Source organism: Pteropus medius, unplaced genomic scaffold, assembly GCF_902729225.1.
Source record: "Pteropus medius unplaced genomic scaffold, Ma_sr-lr_union100, whole genome shotgun sequence".
NCBI classification, from domain to species: domain Eukaryota; kingdom Metazoa; phylum Chordata; class Mammalia; order Chiroptera; family Pteropodidae; genus Pteropus; species Pteropus medius.
This window is the reverse complement of record NW_024350924.1, coordinates 6,114,014-6,135,655: the sequence shown is the minus strand read 5'-3', so window position 1 is coordinate 6,135,655 and position 21,642 is coordinate 6,114,014. Positions and strand designations below refer to the sequence as shown.

The 21,642-nt window shown below is 41.1% G+C and overlaps 1 protein-coding gene across 2 annotated transcripts; it reads left to right on the top strand.

The window, feature by feature from the left end:
• Positions 1-1,372: 1,372 nt before the first annotated feature.
• On the top strand, positions 1,373-19,417 carry AMPD1 (adenosine monophosphate deaminase 1). 2 transcript variants are annotated; one of them, XM_039841016.1, is made up of 16 exons: positions 1,442-1,541; positions 2,865-2,876; positions 6,150-6,327; positions 7,640-7,805; positions 9,839-10,004; positions 12,196-12,415; positions 12,916-13,045; positions 14,091-14,285; positions 14,579-14,710; positions 15,495-15,658; positions 16,659-16,785; positions 16,962-17,125; positions 17,679-17,799; positions 18,470-18,643; positions 18,823-18,933; positions 19,247-19,417. In XM_039841016.1, the coding sequence occupies exons 1-16, from the start codon at positions 1,520-1,522 to the stop codon at positions 19,400-19,402; spliced, it is 2,238 nt and encodes a 745-aa protein (XP_039696950.1). In that variant the 5' UTR covers positions 1,442-1,519; the 3' UTR covers positions 19,403-19,417. The 2 variants fall into 2 exon arrangements, with proteins under 2 accessions (XP_039696951.1, XP_039696950.1); XM_039841017.1 differs by lacking the exon at positions 2,865-2,876 and having other exon boundaries at positions 1,373-1,541.
• Positions 19,418-21,642: the final 2,225 nt, after the last annotated feature.

Here is a 21,642-nt window from a genome sequence, read left to right as displayed (position 1 = left end):
TATTTATGCACTACCTCTTCTTTATCCAATCATCTGTCAGTGGACACTTAGGTTGTTTCCACGTGTGGACGAGAAGAGGTATTGCTGGATCACATATTAGTCCTAGTCTTAATTTTTTGAGGAGCCTCTATACTGTTAGGAAAATGACTTGAGAAGAAACTAGGGCATCTGCCACAAAGGGGATGGGAGAACTGGAGGGTAACATATAAAGAGAAGAGTCCTTGAAGGAGAAACAGGTTTGGGAGGAAATTTGTTGGTTTGGATATACCGATTTGTAAATACCATTGGGAAATCCAGGTGTCAATGTCACAGAAAGGAGTTGGAAAGGAATGAGGTATTTTTAGGTTCAGTAACGTGTTCTGTTACTGTTGGGTCAAAGGAGATGATGACCAGAAAGCCAAACAGTCAAATATTCAGTTTTTTCCAACAAAGGATCTTGTGGCAATTTTCAATAGGAAACAGTTAATAGTAAAAAGATCATTCAGTCTATGCCCATAATTCTATTCATGTTCTTCCTAAACATCATGTTAAATGGCTGTATCTGAAGCTCCAACCTGATGCTGCTGTCTTTAATATAAGCTGTTACAATTCATAAATTCTGTTGAGTCTTTCTTTACCTAATAGTAATCATCACATATTTAGCCATAACTAAGACTCGGTGTCATTGCTGAAAAACCACGATATTTTGGTCCAAAGAGCCTTGCCATTTATAAGCAGAATGACTTTGGGGCAAGACACTTCACTTCTCAGAGCTCCAGTTTTCTCATTTGGGAAGCAGTACTAATTTGGAATAAGGTACTAATTGCCTTACGGGGTTGTAATTAGGATCAAGTAGATAATGTTTGCAAAGGGATTTATATACTGTGAACACGTTATTCTTTGTAGAGTGGGGGTAACAGCATCCTAGATGGCAGCTGATTTTCTATAATATTTGAAGTAAATTTACTACTAAATTTGTTAAGTAGATTCATCAGTGAATTTCTGCTAATTCTGGGATATTTCTCATGAAAATGTGTGTGTGTATGTGTGTGTGTATATGTGTGTGAGCTTGACAAACATACCAGCATATTCACCAATCACAGAAAGCTGTTCTCATGAGTGAAATCCTGAGGACCTTGGCTTTCCAGAAGCCTGGAAAACTCCACTGTATTTCACTAGGGTAGAAAATGATCATCACTGGTTGAGTCATAGAAGAAAGCCATACTTGAAGATAATTCAATCTGTAGGAAGACTTAGGGAGTATTGAAATGCAATTGCTAGTCTACCACAGATATCTTTCCTAAAGTCCCAGAGTAAAGACTGAAGGCTTCACCTGTCTTTCACTGTCAATTGCCTAAAGCTATAAATAGGTCTAAAGCTCATTTCTCTCCATTTAGCAGGGAAGGGTCAGATTACAGGGGCAAAGCAAAAAAAATAAATAAATAAAACGAATGTCAGGGTGTTTTAGAGTGTCAGTTAAACCCAGTCTTCTCTCTCTTCCCTTCTACTGTGCTACCCTAGAATCAAGGAACCAGCAACAATGCCTCTGTTGAAACTTTCAGGTAGGTGTGCGAAAGTGTTTGGAGAACACAACTTTTAACAGGCAACCATTCCTTTGACTATCACGTCAGCTCTGGTAATCCTTTCTTTAGGATTTATAGTTTCTTTAATCGTACATTGCAGGAGGAGGCAAGACAAGGTTTTCAAATAGTTTTTATTTTCAGTTTTGGGAGGGAGGCAATTTTTAAAAACTATATCCTGCGGTCACAGTTTTGATGATCCCAGTAGAAAAATAGGTAAGATATTTAATATCTATTCTGCTAGTCTGTGCAAACCTGTGCTGCTACACTTCTGAGAAGGATCCTAGCCTATGTCTTTAGCTGTAGCATTAGCTGAAAATCATGAGTATGACGGAAATATTAACCCAATTCGTTCGTGTATTCTGATGGTTCACAAACCAGGTTTGTACACAGAGTGATTTTTAAAATAATAATAAGTTATAAGTCTTTTTCATTGTAAAGGTGATACATGCTTCATATGAAATAAAAAAAGAGAAATTGCACTGAAACATGAAAGTAATAAACACTCATTTAGAGAAACTGGGAAATTCAGGAAAGTAGGAACAACAACAAATAACCCACAGTCCCATCGTCCAAAGATACCACTTTTAACATGTTAATGTGTTTCTTTTTGACCTATTTTCTTTGCAAATTAAAAACAAATCTTTTAAAAACACAACTGTGATTATACATGTCACTTTATATCCTGCCTTTTTTTTTTTTTTTTTTGCTTAACATTATAACATAATCATTTACCAAAGTACTCCAGACTCTTCCTAAACATCATTTTAAATGGCTGTATAATATTCTAAGTTTCTTAACTAATCCCTTAGGTCCTTTATAGTTTTTTTTGTAAATATAAATATGATATGGGTATAATATTTGCACCTAATTCTTTTTCTGTGTGTAAGGATTATTTCAGTAAAATAGATTCTCAGAAATGGCTGGTAGGCATTACTCAACTGTTTACCAAATGCACCGTTTTAGTTTGCCAGCTTCCAGCTTCATAGAAGAATTTCTAACCATCGTATAAGAGTTTTTTAAAGTCACATTTTATAAAAAAGTACCTCTTTAAGATTATGGACATAAATTCAAAGAGACATATTAGAAAGAAAAAGAAAATGAGATGTATAACAACTATATTCCCAGGGCTTTCTAATGGCAGCAAATTGCGGATAAATGGAAAAATGAGGTGTAATTACACATTTCACACACCCCTTTCTTGTACCAATCTACATATTTCTATTCCAAAGCACTGATTAACAGCCACTGTGATCTCTGAAAGTTGTTCATATATTTCATCTTGTTTTATTTTACTTCATACAGCTGAAGAAAAACGTGAGTATTTTGGACCATTTTCCCTGCCATTTGCCAAAGTATCGATTTTAAAAAGATATTATTCCTTAATTCAAAAATGTGGGTATTTTTCAGCAGTGTTTATTAAATGATACCATTGAAAGCCAAACACAGCTTAAAAATGACCATAGATATCCCACAGCATTGTGAATGAACTCATGGATTTTCCGGACTCAAAAAAAAAAAAAAAAAATCCATTTTTTAAAAAGAATCTCAAGAGGCATTCACTGATATTTTGAAATAAAATAATCTTTTTTAGATTAGCTGGGGGGAATCTATTGAATCTTGCCTTAGCAAACCCTCAATTCCAATGCAAAAACAAAAAAAAAAATCATGGTAAAATTTTGTGACCAGATAAAAATTCATTTTAGATAAAACTATAACTTCAAACATACATTTCCCTCCATCTCAAACTGGACTTGTCCTTTAGCTGACAAATAGGTCTGCCTCTGGATTCTTTTATGAGATGAGATGGGGAAGATGAAAGGCTTACAACCTGTCTTTCCTACCCATTAATAAAGCACTGCTGAGAAATAAGCATGCTTCTCTGGGTCTGTTGGGGGAAGCAGCAAGCATGGTATTCCTTTTCTCAAGAGTCTTGCACTTCCTGCGTTAATAATAATAACCCCCAACTTCTAGATAGGACTGTGTCGTTTTTAAAGTCTTTCCTGTTTAATCTTTATGACAGTTCTCTGAAGTTGGCATTATTATTATTAACACCCCCTTGTACCACGATGAATACCAAGGCTCCTAGTGATTAGTGGTTCGCCCAAGGCCGCCCAGCTGTCACAGACGCTTTCTTTCCGCTTCGCCCACTCTGCTTGCTGTTTCTGCCCTCTGCCTATTCTCTAAATGTAGATGCACTAACTTCAAGGCGTTTCCCCTCAGATGCTCCCTTCTCTTAAACCTGATGTGCTCAAAAAAGAACTCGGCAATTATCTATGCAACCCCGAGGGCATCATCTGTCCTTTTCTCTGTGCATCCAGGTTGTCACCAAATCTTATCTGCTCATCTTCTGAAATACCGGTTTCACTCTTTCCTTTCCATAATCGCCACCACTCCCCGAAGTATTTTTGAAAGGCAGAGCTTTTGAATTACAAGTCAAATTTCAGCTGCGGTTACATGAAATCAAAATGACTGGGAGGAAATATCTACCGTGTAATTTTTGGCCATCATGTAAACTACTTCTTGAGAGTTTCTACTTTTCAGCTATCTGTAGTGGCTTAGGGAGATATAACCTTAGTAAAAACAATAACGTTTAAAAACATGAAACGAATAAGTGTGTGCAGTCCCAGGTAATCGATGGAAGAGCCAGAGTCCAAGCAAGTAGGATTCGGCTCCTGGGTATCCACTTCCATACTGCAGTTCCTGAGGCCTCCAGCAGCGTTGCCACAGACCCAGCATGACAAGCTAGTTGCAGCGTCATCGTCATCGTCACTGTCATCATCATAACCAACTGGCCTGTTTCCATCTGCCCCTCATGGTGCATGAACCCTCTTCTGACTTCTACTTGCCATTTATCCTTGAGGCGCACGTGCTCGCTTGTGATGCTCAGGGAAGAATGATACAATTCCCGGGGATCGGGTGGGGAGGCATTCTCGGGCCATCAGATGTACCTACTTAGCATTTTAATTGTTCCTTTATGGATCATGGTGCTTGCCAAAGAACTGCTCATAGCATCCAAAGATGCTTTTCAGTTTCAGGAAGAGCTTGAGTTTAATAAGAGAAATAGATGTGTAAAGTTCAGCCAGCATCGTGGGCTTTTCTGTTATTCAGCTGCGACAAGCCAGGTTTTGAAACCTGGCTGACTGACTATTAGTGTTGGTGAAGTTATGAATCAATTACTATCTTCCCAATGTGTGCTTCAGACTATACTAAGTCTTACAATTTATCAATTCCTTAATGGCCCAAAACTAACCCCAAATACCAAATATCTGTCTGACTGAGGCTACCAAATTAAACATTCAGTTTAATCTGGTGCTTTATTTTTCTTAAAGCATTTCCACGGACATTATCTCACTTCATGTCAGGGCAGCCTCGTGAGCGGGGTTGGGTAGGCATCAGAAGTCTCACTTCACAGATAAGGAACTGAAAAAGAGGAAGGCAAAGGAGCCGGTGAGTGCAGAACGGACTTGAACACATCACACGTACTTAAGTCAGAACTGAAAATGTGGCATTTTGGAGATCTGCATAGACATTGATGGGAGCGAGAGCGTGTGTGGGGGTGTCTTTTTCGCTGCATGCAGTTTGCTTTGTCATCATGCGAAGAATGTTTCTGTCTTCTGTCGCTCCAAATAATTAGCTGTTTGCCGTTTTCATTATTTGCTCTCTGCCCTTTTCTGGAAATGCCGAGAGACTTTCAGAAGTATTAGAGGTTATGACTCTTCAGATGGAAACCACTGAGCGTCTGGAAAACACAGTTGAACTTGACAGAAGAAGCAGATATTTGATGGCTATCACCACCCTATCTGATGAAACTGGTTTTCTTGTATCCTGAGAGTCTTGAGGTTGTTCGTTGCTAAGCTAAAGGTCCCCTTTCCACCCATTTTAAGAATGGAAAAATTAAAGCTTGTAAAAGTAAAAGTGGCTTTTCAAGGGTCGTTCATTATGGAAGGCCACGTGTCCACAGAAACAGGACTTCCAGTACTAGATAGTTCATTTTTAGTGGCCCTCTCCCCCACACTACCAGCAGCATATCCCCAAGTTGTCAGAATTCGAGGAGGAAAATGAGGTGGTGGTGTTGTGAGAGAAACACAATTACCTATCCTGTGAGGAAGAAAGAACCTAAAGTACATATTTATTTTTTAAAAAACAACTTAGGCTGATTCTCTTTCAGAAGATGATAGAGTTTTTCTTCCAAAAAACAACCCTATGCACTTCTTCAAAACCATCAGAAAAAGTCAACCAGCCTAATAGGAAGAACTATGTTGCCTGGTTACTATGAAATCACCTGTCAGAAACAAGTGATATCACATTAAACACTAGTCCTGCAAGAGCCCAGTCTCATCTTTAGGACTGTCCTGAAATGCGCTGTAAAAATCTGACCCGTGTTTCTGAGAACAGGTTTCCAAGCTACCCCCACAAACCCACTAGAGAGAGCAGGTATTGCCCCCATCGTGTCTCTGGGTCACCGGTGGGAGACCAGGGCAGCCATGGGCCCAGGGCAGTCCTTAGAGCTGTGCCTCGCACAGAGCAGAAACGCTCGTTGACTTCTGGGAGAGGACTCGAAGACTAACACATGAACACCTCTTTTAGAAATTGATGATGCAATGCGGAGCTTCGCTGAAAAAGTGTTTGCCTCTGAAGTCAAAGATGAAGGAGGCCGTCAGGAGATTTCCCCCTTTGATGTGGATGAGATCTGTCCGATTTCTCATCTCGAGATGCAAGCACACATATTCCAGATGGAGGCTCGGTCCACCTCGGAAGGCAGGAGGTAAGTGGCGTGGTAGGGGATGCTTAGTACAGGGGGACACAAGGAAGGGGAAATGTCAGGGCAGAGGTTCAGTCTGTCTGGATGATGGTTCCTCTGGGAGGAAGAACTCTGCCGGCATTAAAAACTCCTGCCCCCATCTGACTGTATATACTAGGGCTAGTGAACAATACTGAAGAAGAAAGCAGTGACCCTCCTACCCTCATCCACATCTCCCCTTAGTTGAAGCCTCCCTGTCCACCCAAGTGAGAGCAGGAGCCACTATGCAATTGTTCCAAACCCAAGTGGGCTGATGGCTGCTGTGCACACACACAACCTATGCACGGTGCGTACAGAGACTGGAGCTCGAGGGCTTCATCTGCAGACTCCATCCTCAGCCAGCCTTAGCGTTGTGATATTCAATATGGATCCTGCCCTCTGGCCAGTCTGTCCTCCTTCAGGCCCCAGGGACACAGCCCTCCACTTCTGCCCTCAACCCCTGCCGTCCTATGCCTACGATGCGTAATTCCTGTACCCGCCCCATGGCCCGCCCAATCCCCCTCCACCATGTCTGCTCATTTCCCTTTATTTGAACTACTCTCGTACTCACTATCTGCCACAATTTAGTCCTCAGATCTATATTGATCACTTACCTGGAACCCCTCCTCATGGCACCCCCCACTCTCTCGCTCCTGTTTCATGGAGGAAGAGACCACCCTGCTGTCCTTCTCTTGGGTTTTATGTCTTTAAGGAGAGAGCAACAATCCACCTTTGTGGGCACCCCCATTGGACCCATTACAAGGCTCAAGTCAAAGTAGAAACTCAACAAATACTTGATTGGAGGAAGTAATATTAAGCAACTTATAAGTTCCAGATATTGTGCTAGGCATTTTATATACATTAAATTTCACAGAAATCCTATAAGGAAAGCATTATTACACCATTTTTTTTTTTCAAATGGGGAGACAGGTCACAATTTAAGGAGTATGCACAAAATGACACACATAGTAACTGACACAGCCTGTGCTTGCTTATGGCAGTACTAAACTGCCTACTCTGCTAGGAGCAGACACCTGTGAGGAACAATGTCATGCTGAACGCTTTCTAGTATGTTCCCTTAGGCCCATTGTCCAAGGTACACCGGGAAGAAGGGAACACTGTCATGTGATATCTCCTCCAAATGGTTGATCCTGTTTTGACACTCAGTCCACATTTTAATTTTTACTTTTTGTCCTTGAAATTGTATAGTGAAATATCAATTGTATAGTGAAATATCAATGAAACTCCCAATGAAGAGCAAGATACACCCTTTTATTTTTTTAAATTTCAAACCCAGGAAAAGGCGTTTCTTCGGACGAAAGACTGTTAATTTGTCCATTCCACAAAGTGAAACATCTTCCACCAAAATGTCCCACATTGATGAATACATTTCTTCATCTCCAACTTACCAGACGGTGCCTGATTTCCAGAGAGTACAGATCACTGGTGATTATGCCTCTGGGGTGAGTCACTCCCTTGTTCCTCCCCCCTGAGATGTAGCTGCTGGGAAGACAGCCTGATTGTTTCAGCTTCTTACCTTCCTCCACTTCCTTTTGAGGAAGGTGTTAGCTCACCTGTTCTTTGTTATACTTCATTCCTGCATTTCAACACCAATGTGCCATGGCTTATATTTCTGCCTTGCTTTCTTCATCCCACTGAGAGAGGTTAGAATATTCGGGGCTATTTTTTCTTTGACCAACTGTCCTCTCCAGTTTTATTGCAAATGCTTACACAGTAGAATATTGCTTGGAAGAGACTCTAGGATGCCACGGGAACAGTAAACTAAGGTCATAAACAACTTGACTTGCTTGTTCTATCCAGAACAGTTGGTCAGTTAATAAATCTGTGCCACATGGACTTGCAGAATCAGCATCATATCGGTGAAACTGCTGTTTAGCCATCAGTCTATGCTCCAAATATAGTTTTCATGATCGGTCCTAAGCCCCCTTCTCATGTAACTGACCCATTTAGGGTTAGCCCTAAGGTATTTAAAAGTGACCGAGCAATGAAATCAACACTATTCTTATTGATTCATTTTCTGTACAATAACATGGGTGCTCTGCAAATGGCAGGAAGGTTTTAGACGCTAAATACTAAAATGGAATGTTTAATAGTGACATGGAAAATAAAGTTTGGAGAACTCTGGAATTCAAAGACACAGAACAATTAGGAGACAAACTTGATACCTATGTGCTTGGTAGAAATGAAAACAGAAATTCAAAGGAAGAAGATGGAAGGAAGGGCAAGGTTCAGAGGAGTCAGTGAGACACGGCTGGCCCTGTGCAAGCTGCAGGGCACCGGAAACCGTGGCCTGGAGACTTTGAGAACGAGTATGTTGCTGTGCCTGTTGGCTGAATGTAGCTGAGATGCTGGGCAGCACCATGTGGTCCACGTGTATACCCACATGAGTCTTCACCCTGTTAATTGAACAGAGGGGTAAAGGGGAATCAGAGCTAAATTCTCAAGACCGCTAATCCCTAATAACAATCGATTCAATTTAATTGGTCCTTATTGAGCCCCTATTCTGTGCTAGGCACTATGTGCTGTGTGCTGAGGACTAGAAGGTGAATAAGATTCAGCTCTTGTCTTGAAGAGCTTATAGGCTGGTGGCCCATTAGGTGGCAAGAGAACAAGCAGCCCCACAGACCTAGCACCTGTGCTAGACTCTCTTGGTCAAGGTCAGCAGGTCTTTAAAAAGAGTTCAACCTATTAGGATCAATATCTGGACCTTAGACCATTGGTAACAAGCTTAGGTTGATCCCAGCTCAACCTAATGATGATGAGCGTACAATGATTTCAAGTTGTGACTACTTGGGCATACCAGGCCCTGCCAGGGGTCGGGGATGGGGAAGGGGAAACAGATCGGTCAAGGAAATTTCCAGCAGTTCTAAGACAATTTTACTCTAGTCACAGATAAAGTTCTCTTTAAAATCATCCAAAAGAATGACTTCTCACAGGATAACATTCTGATCCATCTATAGCTACAGAAGGCCGTGCATGCATGCCAGGGGTTGAGGGATATGTGACACCTTATTCATCCCCAAGGATCTCCCTCACTGACCAGCAAGTGGCTTGAATTCTCAAATTAGAGTCACATCTTTCAGTTGAGATACTGTCTTTAAACAGCCATACTTAAAATGTCTGTATGTTACCTGGAAGGAAGGAAGGATTTTTCATGTAAGAACGGTTCTTCTCATCATATATGCTAGATAATCACTCCCATCTAGCAAAAGACAAAACCAAACACAGGACGGTAAGGAAACACCCTTACAACAGGTAAGTTTGAGTAGAAATGGAAGAGCGAGAAAAACGTCAGGACCTGCTCCTAGGGAGGGGCTCAAAGCCCAAGTCGAGGAGGAAGCAACCCCATGGGCAGGCAGGCGAGGCCCAGCTTGGGCTGTGACACCCAGGAGATCAGGGAAGTGCCAAAGGCAACTTCACCCACTTCTCAGATCTTCACAGGAGTGATTCTGATACCCTGAAATTTTCTTGGCAGGTTACAGTTGAAGATTTTGAAGTGGTTTGCAAAGGTCTGTATCGGGCACTGTGTATACGGGAGAAATACATGCAGAAGTCATTTCAGAGGTTCCCTAAAACCCCTTCCAAGTACTTGAGAAACATTGAGAATGAGGCATGGGTAGCAAATGAGAACTTTTATCCAGGTAAATAATTTTCTTCCATAATGCATGGAATGTATATTTAGGTTTAACTGCTAAATATTAAATATGCCCCTAGATTATAAGTAAGCCAGTCTAAAAATATCATAGTCATCTTTGGTTCCATTCTTTCTTCTGCTCATATGTCCAGTCACTCGGTTCAAGTTTGTACAATATTTCTTAAAACTTCTTCTCTCTGCACCATTCCCCAAACTCTAATTTAAGCCTATTATTTCTCTTTGTCCAAATTATTGCCATAGCGTTCTAACTGCTCTGCTAAATTCTAATTTCACTCCCTTTCAGTTCATCCTCACTTTGGTGCCAGTTATCAAAACACAGACCTGAGCACATCCTTCTTCTGACAAAAGCCTTTAATTGCTACCCATTACCTACAAAGCTAAGTTCCGTCTTTAGCCTACCATCTGGCCTCCTCACTCCATTTTATTTATTTATTTTTTGAATTGCACGCTCAACCTATTTATAAACTTGTCTCCTCTCTTCCGTTCTGGCTGGAGCACTTCCGGTTCTTCCTTTAGTCCAGCGTTTCCGTGCCCCTGGGCGGTGCTGTTCCCTGCGCCCGCTCCCCCTCCCTCCACTTTTTCACCGTGTCTCCAACGTCCATATCCAACCTCATCTTTCGAGATGCAGCCCAAATACTATCATTTCCTGCCTTCCTCTGACATCTGGATAAAAGTACATGTTTTGACTTTCCATAGTCCTTTATTTATATATCTCACTTTCTACTTTCTGCCTTGAATAAACTCAAGTACAGATATTTAAACAATCAAATTTTAATAATTTCACAGATTTCGATTGTGTAACTGTATCATAGTTCATTCAACTATTTCCTATTTTTAGGCATTTAGATTTCTGACTTTTAACAATTGATTTACAATAAGGCTATAATAAACGTCTATATAAACATCTGTGCAGTTGTTTTGTATCTTTAGAATTATACTTCTAGAGTTGGAATTTTAAGGAAGGCAAATATTTAAGATTTTTGAACTTTTGAAATCTTGTATTGTTAAAAATTTCCAGGCCTACAACTTCCTCTCTGTCATTCTTTTTAATATTAAGATCAATATTAAATATATGTCTAGTTTGGTAACTCATAAAATTGGTTTACCTAGCTTCTAAAATATTGACATTTAGGATGTTTGTCTTGCTTTTGTTTCTCCTAAATTATACTTTATCTCTCTAGTAGATCAAGATTAAGGAAAATTGATATTTGACATAGTAACATTGCATTTCATGTTTTCTTATCTCCTAGTTTTGAATAGAAAAGGTGCAAATATTTTCTTTCTATATTTTTTTCCTCACTCCAGCTGTCTTAGTCGCCTGCAGAGACTTTTTGATGCCTTGGGCACATATTTGTTGAAAGTACAGAGTTTGAGTGCTTTCCAGGCTGTGACAGCATGGATGTTGTTCTTGGCTTTTTCGGGTTGAAATTGTTAGTGGCGAGAAGGGGACATTTATCTACATAATCCCTAATTCCTAATTCCTTTAGTGGAAATGTACAGCACCAAGAGTGAATCTGTAGGTAACCTATGGACTTTGGGTGATAATGAGATGTCAGTGTAGGTTCACCAATTGTAACAAACATACCACTCCGATGGGGGAATGTGTGTAGTGAGCATCCGTGTGTGTTGTTGGGGGGTGGGGCAGGGTCGGGATATTGGGAACTCTGTGCTTGGCAATCAATTTTGCTGTGAACCTAAGACTGCTCTAAAAATTAAGTTTATTAAAAATAACCACTCTAAATTAAGATTAATAGAGAAGGTTGGTTTAAATAAGGAAAATATCCAAACACTACCTTTTAACCTTAGTTTTATTTTTATTTCTATATAATTATCTCATAAACTAATAAAACACTATAAACAGGAAGACTTTGATAACCAACTTTAGTAAATAATTAAAATTATTTGTAAGTCGTAGTTCGATTATGTAAAAAGTGCTTCTAAAGAACTTGAAAATCATTCTTACACTAGGCAAAATGTTACAGTTATTTTATGCTACTAATTTAGTCACCTTTGAAAAATAATGTAAAAATAAACTTTAGCTTAGCTCTGGATAATAACAATTAATGACATACGGGATTCCAAATGAATGGGATTTTATAATATTTCATATTTCGATTATTTTTATGTGGTCATTCATCTTGTGTGCTGATATATTATTCTGTGTTTTATTGAAAAAGTCTTTACCCCTCCTGTGAAGAAGGGAGAAGACCCCTTCCGAACAGATGACCTCCCGGAAAACCTGGGTTATCACCTCAGAATGAAGGATGGTGTAGTTTACATCTATCCCAATGAAGCAGCAGCCAGCAAAGATGAGCCCAAGCCGCTTCATTACCCCAATCTGGATACCTTCTTAGACGATATGAATTTTTTACTTGCTTTAATCGCCCAAGGGCCTGTGTAAGTGTTTAGCGAGACCCAAACTCCTACTTCTACTGCTGAGTGTAAGAATAAGTATTTATTTATTAAGTGCTTACTGTGTTCAAACGCTATGATATACCCTCCATGTACCTTATTTCTTCTACTCTTCACAATCCTTCTATGAAGTGGGTATTTTTATCATTCCCGTTTTATATGCTGAAACTTTGATGAGTTAGGTAATTTGCCCAAAGTCACACAGCTGGCTGAGCCAGGATTCGAGCCCAAAGCCACAGCACTGTCTCCTCTGACTTTTAAATTCCTTCCCACGTCCTCTGTCATCATTATGTCCAACCTTGATGAGAAGATTAAGCCCTTGGAGCCCAATCCTTTTCAAGTGAGATTAACCACAGAGTAAAACAAATTGTTTGTTCCAATCATGGTTTCCTATAGGTGTTAAAGGTCCTGATAGTTTTGAAATTGTGACTGTTTTCCTTAAATGTCTGGAATTTTTTAGAATTGTGTGATTTACTTTTTCACAGTAAGACCTATGCCCACCGGCGCCTGAAGTTCCTCTCCTCCAAGTTCCAGGTTCACGAAATGCTCAATGAGATGGACGAGTTAAAGGAGCTGAAGAACAACCCCCACCGGGATTTTTATAACTGCAGGAAGGTGAGCATGTCACACGGCTCGGAGGTCGCCGTTCCCAGGCAAAAACGGGAACTGAATTCGTACTTCTTCAGTAGGACAAGAATGATCCTGTTTTTCTGAGTAATGTAAGATTTCTGCAGGCTCACTGGAATTTAGTGAAAGCAGATAGATTACGTAAAAAACATTAAAATGCCATGTCTATTGTTTTCCATATAGAAAGGTTTACCACATTCTTGCCATAAAAATTATAATCATCATCGACAACAAAAATATCAAAAACAAATAAAACCTTAAAAAACACTCTTCTAGGATTTGAAAGATCTTCATGCTAGTGTTTTGTTCTCCTTCCCAACTGTTAGATGTTGGGGAAGTGATTTAATATTTCTGTTTCCATTTCCTCATTTGTGAAATTGGGAAATATATCTGCTTGCTCTAGCTCACAAGAAGATTGTTAATATCGAATGAGCTAATGATCGTGGAAAACTCATCAGCCGGAAACACTTCCGAGATGTGTGCTGACCGTTTAAGCGGCTGCAGGGACGTGAGAATGGGAAAGACATGAGCAGAGATTCGAGACCAAATCTTGGCTCGACCTCTTGTATCACTTTGGGCAAATAATCTATCGAAACTTCAGCTGACAAAATTGTAATTATAAAAATATCTAACTCATACATGCCATCATTGTGCCATGGCTTCAGAATTTCAATCCTTTCGCTCTTGGGGGCTGAAAGCTGTGGTCGCTGCTTCACTTCCAGTTGTGTCTCGGGTAGAGAATGATTCCTAGGGATTTCGCGTGGGTCAAATGTGGAAAGTAAATTGTAAATACTGATAACCAAGAGAAGCAGTCATTATTATTGTGTTTAGCCTAAGCTGTCACATCCTTACAAGGATACGAAAAGGTGCTGTGTGTGTGTTTGTTTCTTTGTTTTCTGGACCTTCTCCACCATCCGTCAGGTCACAGCCCTTCTCTCTCCTGCCACAGTGGGATTTGCAGGCACCAGAGCCTCTAACGGAACAGCATAACTAAAGCTGATGTCAGTTTTTCTTTCTCTGAATGTACACACAGGTGGACACCCATATCCATGCAGCTGCTTGCATGAACCAGAAACATCTTCTGCGCTTTATTAAGAAATCTTATCAAATTGACGCTGACAGAGTGGTCTATGGCACCAAGGAGAAAAATCTGACCCTAAAGGAACTTTTCGCTAAGTTAAAAATGCATCCCTACGACCTGACCGTTGATTCTCTGGATGTTCATGCTGTAGGTTGAAAAGATAATGCCAGTTTCACTGTAACACTTGGAACCCCACATGTCTTTCTCCTACGAACTCTCCCTTCTCAGAACCCTCTTAATCATGCTGGCTCACTGTGCTGACTGATAGCACCCGCAGACAACTTCGAGGTTCACTCATTTGTCAATTGTCCTGGACTCCAGTCTTGGAGGCCAACACCCTCCCATGCTACCAGACCCCTGTTCCTCGTGGCCATTCTCCAGCTCTCTGCATCCAGGCAGCTCTGGGAATGATACACTTTTGTTCCTGTTTCCTGATTCAGGGCCGTCAGACCTTCCAGCGTTTCGATAAGTTCAATGACAAATATAATCCTGTAGGAGCAAGTGAGCTACGGGACCTCTACCTGAAGACGGACAATTACATCGATGGGGAATATTTTGCCACTATCATCAAGGTGAGGAGGAAGCAATCAGATCTATGGTAGCTGGCCTGGTTCTTGTGGAGGTGGAGGCAGAGGGGGCGGGAAAAAAGGAAGAAGACAAAAGGAAGTGAGGAAGGGAGGAAAGGAGAGAGAGGGAAAGAAGGGGAAGGAAGGAAGGAAGGAAGGAAGGAAGGAAGGAAGGAAGGAAGGAAGGAAGGAAGGAAGGAAGGAAGGAAGGAAGGAAGGAAGGAAGGAAGGAAGCAGGTGCTTTCCTTGGGGCCAACCACTACACAAATGATATAAGAAATTCTAATATGTCCACTGCGATGATCTTAAGACCTCTATTCCTAGCATAGCTAAGGGGGTGGATTTGAGAGCGATTAAGAACCCAGCTCTTTCAGGCTTTGAAAGTTGTAAGTTCAGGAGGTGTTGGGATTGGAATTCACCCTCATCTTCAAGACTCCCGGGCACTAGGAAGCAGGAGTGACGTATGGAGTTGGGAGACGTGTGTTTGGGGAGGTAGAGGGCATAGGAAAAGCTGAATTTCTTTTGCAGGCGCCTTGGATAGCTCATCATCCTTGGTCTGACATTTTTCACTCCCTACACTCTATTATGTCCTGTCAGTCTTTTATTCCCACTAGAACCCCGCTCCACTCTGTTCTCTTAGAGCTTACTCTCGATCATTTTCCCACCCACTTCCTTTCGCTTTCCCTCCCTTCTTCTCAGTACCCATCTCCCATCCCCAGACCTCACAGGTTCAGATCCCTGATTTACTTGTGGGAATTCCTGGCTTTGGACTCCTCTCTTCGCTTTGCAGGAGGTGGGTACAGACCTGGTGGAGGCCAAGTACCAGCACGCTGAGCCCCGCCTGTCCATCTATGGCCGCAGTCCTGACGAGTGGAGAAAACTCTCCACCTGGTTCGTCCGCAACCGCATCCACTGCCCCAACATGACGTGGATGATCCAGATCCCCAGGATCTAGTACGTCCCTGCTCATCAGAAACCTGCCCTCAATCCCACCTGCCTCACCTCCTCCACGCCAACAAGGAATTCGCAGCACATCTAGACAGAAATAAGCTTTGTTGAATAGGACGCAGTCCTGGGTCCCGGGTGCCTGGTTTTGCTCACTCTGGCTTCAGCATTCTTGACCATAGACAGAGGTGTTCTAACCAGAAGGTTTTTTATTTCCGTTTTTTAAAATATAGGACTTCATGCAGATATTTGGAAATGATGAAAACTTAGCTAGGATAAGACCTATGTAAATCTTACTACACATTTTCTTTCTCCCGCTTTCGCCATGTCAAGTTCATGCTTTTCCATTTTCATCTGTACTGGAATGTAGCTCTCTTGTATCGGAACCTCCACCACTGTCTGGAAATGTCTCAACTGCAAGTGCTCCACAATCAATGAGTATTTATCAATGGTACCACCACCTGCTAATTAATTACTCATCACCCTCAGGGATATTCAGTGTCATTGATCTCTTATATAAGTGTTTATGTATTTTCTGGCCACCTACCTCCACGTTCTGTGTGCCCTGTGGTGGTGCAAGACTTTTATCCTGTCTCTTCAGCCCAAAATGTAAGTTTTTGACAGGGGTGGTACTTCCTGTCTGATATCATTAAGGCAGAGAGGCACTAGGTATGGTGGTTTGAAGTGTGGATTTGGGCCAGACTGGCTGTGCTTGAATCCTGGCTCAGTCAGTCCCTTACTAGCGGCGTGACCTTTGGTAAGTTATATGACCTCTCTGTGTCTTAGTTTCATCATCTTTAAAATGGAGTAATAGTGGTACCTAACTTACTGAGTTGTTATGAGAGTTAAATTAGTTAATGTTAATGGAACATTAACATTAGTGGACCCAGGATGGACACACTAGGTCTTTTCCTGAACATGGCATTTGGTCCTCTGGTTCCCTCGTACTGGGGCCATTGGTCCTAAAAATCTTCCTGTCCTCTGAAATTCTCTTCATTCTGGCCTCTAGTGATGTGTTCCGATCTAAGAATTTCCTTCCACACTTTGGAAAGATGCTGGAGAATATTTTCATGCCGATATTTGAGGCCACCGTCAACCCCCAGGCTCACCCAGACCTCAGCATCTTCCTCAAGCGTGTAAGCATGACCCCGGTGGCCTTCGTCTTGATGCATGTGAACCACCCCTCTCACCTGGCCGTGATTAATCCTTAGCACTTATCTCTGATGTTTGCCTTTGGGAGCCGAAACTTGGTCTGAGGACTGGGACCCTGCAGTCAGATTGAACCCATTGCATGGCTCGCTTCTCTTGACAGATTTCCGGCTTCGACAGTGTGGACGACGAGTCCAAACACAGTGGCCACATGTTCTCCTCCAAGAGCCCCAAGCCCCATGAGTGGACAATGGAAAGTAATCCATCTTACACTTACTATGCCTATTACATGTATGCAAACATCACAGTGCTCAACAGCCTGAGAAAGTAAGTAGACGAGAACGGGAGCCAGGACAGTCTGTTTGACACATCTCTTTCCTCATACACGGGCACTCTAGGTGGCAAGGTCCTGCCTCGTTGCCGGGGTGCTTCCGATTAGCCCAAATCAGAAATTTCCTTCCCTTGACTCACAGTGCAATTTATTATAAAACTCTACACATTTTACCCTTCCTGACATATCTGGGTGAGGAATAGCATTATAGGGTTTTCTGGAAATATTCCCCACCTAAAATGTGAGTAGGCGAAATGACATGATGATACAGGTGAATTTCCTGATGAAACCAAAGATGTTTCTATTCAGGTAATCAAATCTTGACTTTCCTCTGTACCCTCATGCTTCTTTTTCAAAAGTCTGCATTTACGAAGAATTAAGATTATGTGGAATTGCCAGTTTTGCTGACTCCTTTGGATGCCACATATTGACACCCTTCCGGACAGTTAGTTTTTCTACCCAATTTTCTTGTGAATCACTCTATACCCAGAACTGTTGCCAGGTCCTAGTCTGTTACCTGCGACTCCTATAGCAGTTCCATTTCCCTAGGGGACGAGGCATGAATACGTTTCTGTTCCGACCTCACTGTGGGGAAGCTGGAGCGCTCACCCATCTCTTGACGGCATTCATGACCGCGGATAATATTTCTCATGGCCTGAATTTAAAAAAGGTGAGTTGAAGTCTCTCTTCTCAATATTGACTTTTTTTTTTATTGGAGCAAGGGAATATTTTTTCTCCTTCTTGTCATTCTGTCACAAGTCATTATCAACACTACCATCAAGTTAAAGTAGAATAAAAAAAGATTTTTGAGATAATTTAGTGCGGTTCATTTTACAGGGGCCGGGAAAAAGAAGGGGACTTGCTCAAGATTGCCTAGCTAGTTAGTGGCAGTGATGAGTTAATGCAAACCACCTGATTTCTATTTTAGAATTCTGACAAAAGATAATTACAGACAGGCCTGGCTTACTTTAAGTGAGTTTTTGCCAGATTTCTTGTTATAGCATGTTCTAAATGCCTCTTGTAAGAGTCAGAACATTCTTAAAGAGAAAAAAAAATGTTTCTAGGTGAAGTGTTTTGCTGGAGACAGATCATCTAATTTAGGCAGTTAAAACTCAAAAAATTTGGTTGGACTCAATGCTTCTGAAAATTAGTGATCTCAAATGATTTTATTCTAACAAGTGTTTACATTCAAAAACTATTATTCTTTACTAAGAGATTTAAGGAACGGGTGATAATTTTGTTGAAAGCCAAAACTTGAGGGAGACCACGGGTTTTTGACGTTTCTAGTTTCTAGCCCTTTTCAACACCCTTAAATAATTTTTTTCACTTTTCCTTTTCAGAGTCCTGTGTTACAGTACTTGTTTTACTTAGCCCAGATTCCCATCGCTATGTCGCCCTTAAGTAACAACAGCTTATTTCTAGAATATGCCAAAAATCCTTTTCTAGATTTCCTCCAGAAAGGCCTCATGATCTCCCTGTCTACAGACGACCCGATGCAATTTCACTTCACTAAGGTACATGAGCGGAACCTTAAGCGCTACGAGTACATTTTGCTGGGCTGTTGTTTCCCACCCAGAATTTTAAAGCTAAACCAAGCTGTTTGACTGTTCTTTCTGTGCAAGATGCATGTTCTTTTAATGTATTCCTTTTCCTTTCTTCTTTCTTTTTGCCTCATTTAAATACATAATCGAAGGAGCCCCTAATGGAAGAATACGCCATTGCTGCACAAGTCTTCAAGCTGAGTACCTGTGACATGTGTGAAGTGGCAAGGAACAGTGTTCTGCAATGTGGGATTTCTCATGAGGTAGACCTGTCCTTGGCTGGTTGCCCTTCTGAATTTAGGATCTGGGGAAACATGTAGAAAAATTACCCCACAAATCACATGCAGTTACTACGAACAGGGGCTAGAAAGAGTTATTCTATCTCCCTTTTGAGCAAGGGAAGTAAAATGCACTTGACTTCTCAGCAGACCATGCACATTGAGGCACTTTTAATAGCTCGTTTTCTTCTTTTTGCCAGTGGCTAACATAAGGAAGGAATCTTTGTGGAGGATGTAATTATTGTCTGTATCAGGGTAAAAAGAGACAAAAATAATTCTGCTTCTTTTTCTCTTATAGGAGAAAGCAAGGTTTCTGGGTAACAATTACCTTGAGGAAGGCCCTTTCGGAAATGATATCCGGAGGACAAACGTAGCCCAAATCCGCATGGCCTATCGCTACGAAACCTGGTGTTATGAACTTAATTTAATTGCTGAATGCCTTAAGTCAGAATAAAATAAATAAACCAAATAATAATATGGGTGAGATTTTCACTGTAGCATGTGAATAACAATAGTTATTAGTCACTGAATCTCTACTGTGAGCCAAGATATGGGTCCATTAATATTATCTCATTTAATTATTTTCACAACTTTATAAAGCAGATATTGTTATCTCCATTTGGGGGAAGATGAGTGGACTGAGGTTATTAAAGTTACTAACCTGCACAAAGATACACCTAGCGAGTGTATAGTAGTGGGGACCTAGGTTTGTCTGACTCCAAAGTCACCGTGCTTTTCAGGCGAAACAGTGATTAAGGTGGGGCAGAAATACAAGCAATGACTTGTTATGGAGAGAATGTAGGCTTCTGGTTTATTGAATGAAAATTCCTTAAGGCACTTAGACCATTGAAAAGTCTTTTTGACAAGATACAACGGAAGAGTGGTTTTCTTAGACAAAAACAGTTTTATCACAATATAGAAAATTTGTACTTAGGAGTTATTATATTTTGGGAATATAATATTTGGGAAATAAGAATTTAGCTTATAAAAGGATTCTTAGCTTTAAGGATTTAATTGACAATAAAGTTATAGTCAGCTGTAGTGGTGCTTTCAAATGAGTTCACTTACCAAAGTAAGATACACATATAACTTTTTAGAAACATGCCTGTTATTCAAGGTCAGGTGACCAAGTCCTATGAGCCAGACTATACTTCTACACATACAACTGTGTTGCCATCTAGTGGTTGGGCTGATACTTCATTCAAATTATTCAATTAATTTCTGATCAAATATCTAAAGTATCAGGTACTATTCTAGACATCAAAGGTATAAAGAATAAGATTTCATTCCTACTCTCAAGTAGTTCACAGTGCGAAGTTATAGTATGAATGAATACAAATGTGGAAAAGATCATTTTGTGAAATGTCTCAGAGAGTGACGTTTCAAGTGGGAAAAAAAATTAATAGCAAATTCCTGCCTGTTTCCACATTCTCTACAGGCGGCTATAGGCATGGGTGTGAACCTTGACAGCTTGTTTGTACTAGTGCTAGTATAAGAGTTCTGCCCTTAGTTTCTGATGTTGAAGTTCTGTTTGAGGAGTATTTGTAAATTCCTTAGAGAACCTAATTTTATTTTATCTTGGCTTGCCTTCAAATAAAACAAACTGCTAAATATTCTATTCTCAGACTTAAAAAGGCATTAACTACTGTTATGGATATCTCCATCTTACCCATGAGAGGGCAGTAGAATACATATATGGTTAATTCATTTATTACATCCATAGAACTCATGCCAGACTTGGTTTCATACTTGGTACAAGTTATCAATCTACCTCATTTTGCCAAATAATCTTGAGTGCAAAGTTTGAACTTTGAAATACATTTCAAAATACTATTCTAACCTCAAATTTTATATTAGACAATTGTTTGAGAAGCGTTCTAAATATGTAAGGATTTTTTTTGGGGAAGGAGGTGTGGAGGGTAGTTCATAAAGATCACTGTTCCAAATTTACCAAAAACAATAGTCACATTTATTCCCTCATTGAGACATGATTTTTTTCCCCCCTACCATAGAAGGCAACTCCTGTTTCATTGTCCACAACTCAAGGTTTCACAACGGTTTGAGATGTGCAGCTTTTATTGCTTTGGCTAAATTGGCTTGTGACAGTCATCTGTGATGTGTAACCAAACGCCTCTGTTTCTGGAAGTCTTCTATTTTGGTACCTCTATGTGAACAGATGTGGGAAGAGTTTGGTCACCAGACCCAAGAGGCTCTGGTGGAGTGGGGCGGAATGGGGCAGGGCGAGGCGGGCGGGGTGGTGAGCCAGCGCCTGGAAAACAGGTTCAACTCATCCTTGACTCGCAGCTTTAGTGAAACTGGGCTGCTGCTGGCAGTAGGCACAGCGCCCTGCACATACCTGAGCATGAGCGTGTTGCAGGCGAAGTGCTCATGCATGTGTGTCACAACAGGGCGTGGGGGCCGACCTCAGGCACTGGGAGTATCAAAGGCACCGGTGCTCTGGGATTTCAAGCCTCAGGTGTTCGGAGCGTTATTTACATCTACGTTTCAAGCTGGCACTGTATTGCAGTTGCCGGAGAAATGTTTGCTCCTTGAGCTCAGCCAGAGAAACGGTGCTGTTGTTCCCCTGGAGACACGAGGTCTACTTCACCCTATAGCAGGGGATAATTCTGTGGTTTCCTTGAGGGAGGTGCCATTTGGATTCCTGGTTTAAACTAGGCTTTATCTCGCGGGTAG